General features: G+C 39.2%; 2 protein-coding genes across 7 annotated transcripts in view; both read left to right on the top strand.

Moving 5' to 3' along the window:
- Nucleotides 1-638, top strand: part of ppp6r3 (protein phosphatase 6, regulatory subunit 3) — a 47,899-nt gene extending 47,261 nt beyond the window's left edge. For all 6 annotated transcript variants that reach the window (XM_088339687.1, XM_088339688.1, XM_088339692.1 and 3 more), the window contains one exon: nucleotides 331-638. In XM_088339687.1, coding sequence (XP_088195813.1) covers nucleotides 331-382 — 52 coding nt within the window. In that variant the 3' untranslated portion in view covers nucleotides 383-638. The remainder of the gene's footprint in view (nucleotides 1-330) is intronic.
- Nucleotides 639-2,833: 2,195 nt separating this feature from the next.
- On the top strand, nucleotides 2,834-7,964 carry tmem170a (transmembrane protein 170A). The gene is made up of 3 exons (XM_088339685.1): nucleotides 2,834-3,044; nucleotides 4,442-4,612; nucleotides 6,587-7,964. Exons 1-3 carry the CDS (start codon nucleotides 2,918-2,920, stop codon nucleotides 6,715-6,717), a joined length of 429 nt encoding a protein of 142 aa, XP_088195811.1. The 5' UTR covers nucleotides 2,834-2,917; the 3' UTR covers nucleotides 6,718-7,964.
- Nucleotides 7,965-10,541: the final 2,577 nt, after the last annotated feature.

The raw sequence follows: 10,541 nt of genomic DNA, 5'->3' as shown, positions 1-10,541 counted from the left end.
ACACTAAACCGGTCCGCGGTACATAAAAAGTTGGGGAACAATTGTTTCAGCAAATCAGAATGCAGGACACAATGCACGCAGTATCGAAACCGCAAAAAATAAACCGCGATAGGGCGAGGGATTACTTTGCATGAAGAGTAATAGTTGCAGTTGGTATTGGTAAAAGGTAGTACTCATGTTACTTGTTTCCAGATTGGCCTGAACATTTTTGGTATTGAAGAATTCTGGGGAGTTGATTTGGTGTCTGTTGTCCAACACTGCTTTATAATATTAATGCACTTCCCATTTTATCTTCACCTATAACACTTCACTATCACCCTCTTTTTCAAGATCGGACCACAGTGCCATGTCCTCTGATCCACCAGTAAATGGACCTCCATGAGGATTTGTACATTCTCAATTCCCGGCCAGCGTCGTAATCTACCATTCTGAAGATACTCTTGATGAATAAGCAGAGGCCACTGGCCCAACCCGGTCCTCTTTTTCTTCAACAGAATCCAATACATCAGCTCAGATAAACGGAAAACGATGTCCTGTTGTTTTAATCCGCAACTGACAGCTTCTCACTCAGATTTATTTAGGAATGTTACTATGGTTTAAATATGATTGTATGAATAAAATATTTTCTAAAATGTAAAGGTGACAAACTTTGATTATGACTGATTTGATGTGCTGTATGTAGTGCCACATATTTTGAGTTATCCACTTCATGTAATAATAGTAGTAATAATAATGATAATAATACATTGTATTTCGAAGCGCCTTATAAGTTAAGACACAACAATAAACGAAGAGTAAAACAAGCGAGTAAATGATAGCAAAGAAAACACATTATAGTTAAAAGGGCCTGTATGTGAGGCAGATGGTCTAGAAAAGACAAGCATGAAGAGGTGAGTTTTGAGTCCGGATTTGAAGGTGGACGCGGTCGTAGAATTTCAGAGTTCCAGAGCTGGGGGGCAGAGCGGCACAGTTCGAATCCCGGCTCGTCCGTGTTACATGTCGAAGTGTCCTTGGGTAAGACACTGAACCCCTAATACCCCCAATAAGCAGGTTAGCGCCTTACATGGCTGCAAGACCGCTATTGTGAAATGTGGAGCACATTGTAAAGCGCTTTGGGAAGTCATTGACTTGAAAAGCGCTATAGAAATGCAGATCATTTCATTTATTTTCATTTTGCTTCTGTCGCATTTTATGTTAGTTTTGCCGGAGATCAAAGCGATCAAAGCCAGGAGAGAAAGCTTACCACGTGTTGTGAGTCATAATTGTATTCATATTTAGTTTCTTTTGTGTTTTATTAGCATATTTGGTATTGGAGTAATCCAAAAGTAATTGAAAGTAATCAAGTTAAAGTAACCCTACCCAACCCTGATCATTTGCTTGAAAGGTAAGGTATTTTGAAACACTACACACTACAAAATAACAAAGTACAATACCAAGCGGTTAACTAACGCGGTAACATTAGCAGTTTATAAAGTTTTGCAGTTAACTCTAACATCAAGTGAATATAAAAAGGTACATCTCATATGAGAAAGATAATGCAGCTAAATATTTAAAAGGCACATTCTATCCAGAAAGCTGATGTAATTATCATACCTGTCAAGCTCCAGGGCTCCATGGCCTTACAAACTGTCGTATTTTCCCTTACAAAATAATCTTACACCATATTTTTTTCAAATGTGTTTATGTAGTTTAACATGTTATATTGTACATGTGTTTTGTTATATATATTGTTAATTAACATTTTGTTTTGAGATCCTGAGTTGCTCGACATAAATGAGGTTTATCATAAAAAAAGTTCAAAAATGAAGTAGCTTGGACGTTCACTGTAGAAGGAAAAAATACATGCAAATATAATTAAGCAGAATAATACATTTTCTTATTCAAATTATGAATTCATTTTCTGCATTACATTATTATTGGTAATATACTGATTAAAGGGATAACCACAAACCTGTCTTTTTTTTCATTTTCTCATTTCATACCTTATTTTTTTCTTAACTTCTTTATGCAACATAATAATTCGTAAAATGATTCATCAAAGCAAGTGAGCCGTTTGAGTGCCGGTTCTCTTTAATGAGTTGAGCTGAAAAAGCCGGTTTTCTAATAGCAGACGGACTTCCTTTCACTACATCAAACCGCTCGCTTCGTTTGCAACGAAAAAAAAGACAATACCGAGATAGAGGATTCCGCGGCGAACTTGTTTGATTTGATTGCTTTGCCGTTTCGAGATAGTCTGTGTATACAGGATGGTACCCATCATTGACAAATTTGCGTTTTTCCGTACAGATTTTCTTGGATGTCGTACACGTTTTAAAATACATAATAATCCTACTTTGTACGGCAAAACTGTACAGGTTGACAGGTATGCAAATGGCCTTCATCCATTCTTTCCAAATTTCCAAACCATCTCGGAACATTTTCATCAACCCTCATCAAGTTCTCTCACCACACTAGTTCTTCTCCTTTTTTCCTCATTTCCTAACCAATCCAGTCGTGTCTTTCCACACATAACAAAGACAAAAAAAAATTGAATTAAAGACTAGTATTTAAGTCTATGGTTGGAAGTTGTTTTTGTTAGTCAAATTAAGGATCAACAATAACGAATACCAATTAATAAAAACACTTAAAAAAAATCTTAAATTATAACTGAATAAATTAAACATTTACGTTTGCATAATTTATTGGCGAACTGGTTCTTGAGCATTGGGTGGAAAGCAAACATTTTTTCAGCAAGTACATTGAAAAATCCATTCAATTTTAGGCAAATCTCCCACTCCCACCAGACGGTGGCAGTCACTCTTCTCCTAAATAGCTTTTCGTCCACCACTGACAACGAAGAACTGCCTCGAGACGCCATCATCCGCAAAACCAAAAGTTGGACGCTGCTGAAAGCGTCGCTGCCTACCAAAACTTTTGAATGTTTTCGGAAAATATGGATCAATATAGCGAAAATGATATTTTGCAGCATATACTGGGTATGAATTTAGTTCCAAGAAAAAATGGCACCCTTCGATTCAACGACACATCTCTTGTCGATTTTTCCGGTAGGTTCATTCGAATTAAAGTGTTTTTATGTCGTAACTATTCTTCTTTCCTCAACAAATATCGAAATAATTCACTGGTATCGATTTTAATCGGTGGTTATCTTGCAGCGTTTATCTTACTATCTCATTCTTTTCATTATGTTCTTATTTTATTGAATTCAAACCCAACGACTTTGGTAAACAATTTAAGTTATGTAACCAATTTTTATAACAATGTATGGAATGTAAAATAAATCGCATATTTGAAATCAAATGTAATAACAATGAACACTAAATATTAAATAATGTAGGATTATAAACCCCTTTCCGTGTTTGTAAACAAGTGTGACGTAGCTTATATATACAGTGGGACCTCGCTACTTCGCGGTTTCACATTCGCGGGTTCAGAGCTTCGCGGGTCTAAAAAAGTCAAGTCAAGTCATTTAAATTTTTTTGTTTTTGTTTAATGCATTGTTGAAGGGGCGTCACTACTTCGTGGTTCCATGTTCGCGGGTTCAGAGCTTCGCAGGTCTAAAAAATAATAATAAAATAAAAAAAATTATAAAATATATATAATATATATATGTATATATATATATTTTTTTTTTTTTAAGCATTTTTGAAGCGGCGTCGCTACTTCGCGGATTTTCCCTTTTCGCTGGTGGTTTTGGTCCCCATTAACCGCGATAACCGAGGGATTACTGTAGTACACATATCGAGCATGGCCAACAGAATTAGGGTGGAGGATATATGAGGTATGGTTTTAATTTTATATATATTTACAATTTATAATATTGATTATATATGTGTGTGTGTGTGTTTTTGAAGGAAAAACTACGAAAATGAAGAGTCTTAGATTTAATGCACAATGTAGCTAATTGAGGATTAAAGGGACAGTGTGTATTATTTAACCACTCGATGTCACTGTATTGTCAAATAAGCACAAAGTATGTGAAAGCAGCAAGATAGCGACTTAATTTTACTGGTCAATAACAAATAATACACAGATATTGTCAACATAAATATAGGTCATTCATGAGCTATAGATTCAATATAAGTGTGTTTTATGCCTAGATTTAAACATTTCCACTGAGGTTGCAGATCGAATCTTAGGGGGCAGAGCATTCAACAGCCCCGGGGCCCGAATGGAGAACGCTCTCGAACATGCAGATTTCTTCTTGGCTCTTGGGATCACTAGTAGACCAGCGTTTTCAGAGCAAAGGCTCCGGACCGGAACATAGTGGGAAATTAAATCTGAAAGATATGAGGGAGCAAGTCCGTGCATGATTTTGTATACTAAATTTTGTATGTAGAGGTTTCACCAGAGGCACTAACGTGGTGTGACAAATGAACATTGGGTTTCTGGTGCTTCTGTACAATTTTTACAAAAAGTGATGTATTTATTTTTTCTCCTGTAGAAATGTGGTACGGCGTTTTCCTGTGGGCATCAGTTTCCTCTCTGATCTTTCACCTACCAGCATCCCTGCTCTCGTTTGTCGCACTTCGTCAGCACAAAATGGCCCGATTGGTGCCCATCGCCATCCTTCTCATGGGCATCCTTGGGCCTGTGGGCGGAGGAGTGCTCACAAGTAAATTCATTTTATTCATTTTTGGAGCGTTCTGTGCAAACATGTAAATAAAAAGGGAAGATGCTTTTAAGGTTGTTTTTTTTTTTCAAATTGCCATGGATTTATACAGTGGAACCTCGGTTCTCGACCATAATCCGTTCCAGAACCCTGTTCGAAAACCAATTTGTTCGATCACCGAAATCATTTTTCCCATTAAAAATAATGTAAATCGTTTTAATCCGTTCCAACACCCTGAATGTTTACCATGAAGGTAAACATGAAGCTAACCCGGGCTAATCGTACGTTGGCGTTATCGTAATTTCCGTACGAAAGATTACGCTAACATGAACGTGTAAAAATAAAAAAATCAGGTCCTTTACAAGTCATTTAGCACCCGGGTCTCCACAACAACTGGTGAGCGGTTCATTGGAAAGGGGGCTCCGTTCCAACAACACCCTGAATGTTGGGCTCCGTTCCAACACCCACATAAAGCTAACCCAGGCTAATCGTACGTCCGCGTTATCGTAATCTTCCGTATGAAAGATTACGCTAACATGAACGTGTAAAAAAAAGGATAAAAGAATTATGGATAAGATTTCTTACCTTTGTGGTGGTCAGCAGAAGGCGCAGGTGGACAGCCGTTGCTTGCTTATAGCACTCTCTCCCTTAGCCACATCACTAGATTTCACAGCCTCCTCATTCTTTAGTATCGTACTGATCGTTGATTTAGCCATGCTGTATTCCCTAGCAAGATCAGACACTCGCACACCTCCTTCATATTTTGCTATTATTTCTTTCTGAAATGCAATAGTTGTACGCACTACTTTTCTTTTTTCACCTGTAGCAACTATGCTGCTTGCACTGACTTTCTTCGGAGGCATAATTAGGGGCTAAAACACCCGTACGCCGCTCAGCATCGCACCCTAGCATACGCACTCACGCATTACCGGCGTTCGAACTCTGATTTTTTTGACCGAACAGCGAAGCAAGATTTTCTCTAAATTTTTGGTCGGACACCGATTTGTTCGAACTGAGAGGCGTTCGAAAACTGAGGTTCCACTGTAGATAATTGCAGTGTCTGAAACTCATGAGAAAAAGTTAGCAGACACCAGGGCAGACAACTCTGAAAAGTTGCCTGCCCAGCCATAAAGTTGCCTGCCCCATTTTTCACAACTTGAAACACAATAAGACGACTCATCGCAAAAAAAAAACATTGTTGGAAAGTATAAAGGATTGACAATCAGAATATATAACAGAACGACACTTTAAATTTAAGTTTATCATAAATCTACTTATAACATTCATTGCATGTATAAGACATCACAGTTTTCTATCTGCCATTAGTATGTACCTGTATTTACTCATCTTCATTCATGCAATGTTTGCGTTGCGTCTGCTACAAGCCACGTGAACTCCTATTTCCACGATGCTTTTAATGTACGTTTACGTTTTGTAGCGTCATACATTTTGTTAGCTTCTTTTGAATCTTCTACGGGTAAGGTTTTGACTTGATTCCTAACCACTTCTCCATTTTTCTTGTGTTCTCTGTGCGTCTACTTTGGGAAATGTTATGCAAAGGCACGACCTTATTATAACGCTCGGGAAAGTCCGGAAGTTATTCGATGCAGGCTTGTGATTGGCTGTCGAGTATGCAAATTGCCAAATGAAATTCCGAAATTTGCAACCGAACAAAGATTTCGAAATCAGAATAAAGCAAAGTTTGAAAAAGTTGTCGGTCACCCAGTCGGAGACGTTTTGTAAGTTGTAAGCCCGACTTTCAAGCAGACGTTATTTTAGACACTGATAATTGCTCTCTTTTAAAATGTATAATCCTTCACTCAATTAATTGGAGAATGGAGGTTTGCGGCTTGAAAATATGGTCAGATGATGGGTCTTCAAGTCAGACCTGTTGAGAACTATCGATTTAGGCTCTCCCAAACGTTCGTTTTGTTGCTGTGGGCAATCTCAACAAGCTGCCTTTGAATGTTTTTGCAGGCGCAGCCATTGCAGGAGTCTACAAGGCAGCGGGGAAGAGGATGATTTCTTTGGAGGCTTTGGTTTTCGGCGTGGGTCAGTCCTTCTTAATTGTGGTTATTTCTTTCCTCCGAGTGCTCGCCACCCTTTAGCAGCACACTTGTCCTGAATATTTGTCGCAACTCGCCCCGATTGAACACATGGAGACCATCTTGGCTCTAGTTGTCCTTTCATTAGGATGTGAATGAAGCAGCCCAAGGATGGATTTGCTGGATAAAGGACTACTGAGCAAACTCAACATGAGGAAAATAAATCTCATCTCATTAGCCGCACCGCTTATCCTCAGTAGGGTCGCGGGGGTGCTGGAGCCCATCCCAGCAATCATCGGGCAGTGGGCAGGGGACACCCTGAACTGGTTGCCAGCCAATCGCAGGGCACACAGGGACAGACAACTCGCTCGCTCATTCACACCTAGGGACAATTTGGACCGGCCAATCTACCTGAAATGCATGTCTTTGGAATGTGGGAGGAAACCAGAGTGCCTGGAGGAAACCCACGCAAGCACGGGGAGAACATACAAACTCCGCACAGTATGTCCGGTAGCTGGATTTGAACCCACACAGGAGGTTCCCAAGACCTTAAAACTGTGCCGCACACGCGCTAACCACTGCGCCGCCACCATCAGGCCTGTGGGTCAAATCCGGCCCTTCGGATGATATAAATCTGGCCTGCCATAAATTTCTAAGTACAGAAACCCCTCGCTACTTCAGTTATCGCTGGTTCACCGCTTCACGGATTTTGAATTGAATGGAAATGTCTTAATCGTCATTGAAATGAACCCATCGTGCATTGTGTTCTGATTCAGCACAGAGCAACAGGTTAGGGGTTGGTGTTACTGAGATGCTGTCAATGGGTGCAGCTACCCAAAACAAACTGCAAATGCACGGCTACAGCTAGCTTTTAGCAGCTCATTGCATTGGAAAGAGTGATCAAATAAATCGGACTCTGAGGAAAATCAGAGGAGCGCAAAAAAATGGTGCTCACCAGCAGGTGCAGCGTGGATTATTGAGTTCAGGAGGCTGCAGGTCCTGCCTACCACTAGAACTCTCTAAACTCTCTTATGTCACCCCTGCCGAGCCTGTATCTCACCTACGCCAGATCCATCGGTAGCTGTTACCCATGAAACGGATGACCTGGAGCTACAACTCATGGGACCCGCTACATTTGGGACGGTTGTATTTTAATCATTGCGGAGAGTTGTCTCAATCAGAGGATCCCAGATGTTGGTGTGCAGCTAGCCAGACACTCTCTGAACTGTTTTCTTTTACTGAAAGGAGAACCCCTCCGATTTAGGTGTACTTTTGTATAATGAGAATAAAGATCATTCTTATAACTCCAATTTTGTGTTTTTATTTTTAGATCCATAGTTATTTTCTTTCAGTCAGGTAAGGACGTCATCTCGAGGTAAGTTTGACCCTTGGGGACTTTCACTTTCGGTGGGGGGGTTCTGGTCCCCATTAACCGGGATCACTGATGGAACACTGTGAGTCAAAAAAAGAAGAGTCTTTTGGACATTTCTATGAAGTTATGATTTTTCTATATAAATAAAAACTAAATGTTCTATCTCACGGCTTGAAGGCAGTATTCAGTTTCTTTAGCATGGTGATATGGTTCAGGTGTAACACTGCACTCACTCAACCCTTAAATTAACACATTCAATACCAAACATGAACAACTTTTTATCCTTTTGTTTGTGAATTCATGTTTTGTGTTTAGAAGATTTCTTGTTATCCGTGATTCTTACATGAAGGGTAAGTAACTCATGTAGGCTAAATAATAAAGCATTATGCTCAGTAGCCTAGATGGTAAGGCGCCCGCTTTGAGACTGGGAGGTCGGTGGTTCGCGCCCCGGCCGAGTCATTCCTAAGACTTAAAAAGTGGTCGGTAAGGCGCCCGCTTTGAGACTGGGAGGTCGGTGGTTCGCGCCCCGGCCGAGTCATTCCTAAGACTTAAAAAGTGGTCGGCGGCGCCCTCTGTTGGCTGCGGCTGCATCGGCTCGCTACAACGGGTCAGGTGCAATCGACATTTCGTTCTGTGTACATTGTTACACAGAATGACAATACAAGGAAATTATTATTATATTATTATTATTATACTGTAAAACAACGCGAAAATGTTTACTAATCCAGATCTTTTACCTGATTTGGGCCCAGAGCCAAATCGAGTTAAATATCCTTGTTTTCATTTTATCATTTTATAATACCGTATTTCCTGCACTATGAAGCACACTGGATATTAAGGTGCAACCCCCTAAATGGTCCTGTCATATATATTTCATATATAAAGTGCACGAGCCTATAAGGCACATGGAATTAAAATTAGAGTAAGAGCTACCATATTTATTGCACTTTTTTCACATGAATACTTTTGGATGCGCTTATACATAAGGTTTTACGGTAACAGTCAATCATGTAAATGACATACAAAAAGGCATTTGTTTTGATCTCTTTAGCGCAGTGTCATAGATGAATGTTAAAGGAGAAAACAAAGTCGTTGTGAAAGATGGTATAACTGATAGAATTGGGCTTGACTACTTTTGATACTTTCCAGTACTTTTTACAATTTTTTTCAACTTTTAATACTATTTTTTCTTTTCCTCCACTAGTTTTTTTACCCCTTGTGGCCCCTGAGCAAAAATGAAAAAGACACCCTTAGAGTTTGACTTCTTGGTAATTTTTGAATATTTTTAAAAAGGAACTTCACTAGATACACACAAAATGTCTTCCTATGTCGTGAGAATACTTGAGAAAAACAGTGAAGAGTCCTTGCAGTTTTATTGACTCGTTACCAGCACCATACAAACGTTTTTGTCTTCCGATTAGCGTTTGTTCCGAAGCCTTTTTCACAGCGGTCATTCAGTGTTAAGACAATAGTAGGATACATGAGTGGCATTACCCAAAAAACTCAGGAATTCAGAAGGAATATTGACTTCATTTATCTACAGTGTTGGGACTAGTGTGTTACAAAGAAATTAATTCCTTTTTTTCGGGAATAAAACTTTGTAACTTTGCTGTCGTAACGACACGGTGCATTACTGTGTTCGATGCAGATTGTTGAATAATCCTGCGATATTTTGCATTGTTGCCTACCACCCTCGATCGACGTCACTCTTTGGAAAGTGAGCATGTTTGTAATTAGCTATAAACAGGGTTAGGTAGGGTTACTTTAACTTGATTACTTTCAATTACTTTTGGATTACTCCAATACCAAATATGCTAATAAAAGACTAAAGAAACTAAATATGAATAAAATGATGACTCACAACACGTGGTAAGCTTTCTCTCCTGGCTTTGATCTCTGGCAAAACTAACATAAAATGTGACAGAAACCAAATGAAAATAAATCCAAACAGCTTGCCAACATCATTTTTGCCATTCCATGTGTTCCGTTACTCCCCAAGCCTGCACAAAATGTAGTACTTTTATTTATATTTAGTTTATTTTGTCTTTTATTAGCATATTTAGTATTGGAGTAATCCAAAAGTAATTGAAAGTAATCCAGTTAAAGTAACCCTACCCAACCCTGCGTATATATTAGCATTAAAGCAAATTTTACAATTATAAAATACTTAAATTGGTTCATATGCTCATATTGTGTGTCAGGGCCAAGGGATGGGGGCGTGGCTTATACAGTAAAGACAAACCGATGGAAAATCAGTGCACCAAACGTGAGCACAGAATTTATGGTGAAAGTGTGCCGAATTTTTGTAATTTATCGAGCCTGGAGGAAAAAAATAATACGTCTTGGGCAGTACCCAGAAATAGAGAAGGGGATCTACGAATGGTTTGAATCCCAGAGACAAAATGGATATGGATTGTCTCGGCTAAGTGTTCATTTGCAATCTCACAAGCCAACAAATATGAAGGCTTTGCTGACTACAGGTTGTTGTACACAGGTTTTTTTCTATTGGTTTTAT

The sequence above is a fragment of the Urocampus carinirostris genome, chromosome 7, assembly GCF_059441175.1.
Source record: "Urocampus carinirostris isolate Australia breed hairy pipefish chromosome 7, RoL_Ucar_1.0, whole genome shotgun sequence".
Taxonomy (NCBI): domain Eukaryota; kingdom Metazoa; phylum Chordata; class Actinopteri; order Syngnathiformes; family Syngnathidae; genus Urocampus; species Urocampus carinirostris.
The sequence above is the reverse complement of the archived record's forward strand: the minus strand, read 5'-3'. Positions and strand labels throughout refer to the sequence as shown.

What these genes read in the sequence shown, in the direction of transcription:
- tmem170a (XM_088339685.1), top strand. Translation starts at nt 2,918, where the DNA reads ATGTTTTCGGAAAATATGGATCAATATAGCGAAAATGATATTTTGCAG. An exon ending in ATCTCTTGTCGATTTTTCCG is followed by an intron (nt 3,045 to 4,441) that starts GTAGGTTCATTC and finishes TTTCTCCTGTAG; the next exon opens with AAATGTGGTACGGCGTTTTC. An exon ending in GGGCGGAGGAGTGCTCACAA is followed by an intron (nt 4,613 to 6,586) that starts GTAAATTCATTT and finishes ATGTTTTTGCAG; the next exon opens with GCGCAGCCATTGCAGGAGTC.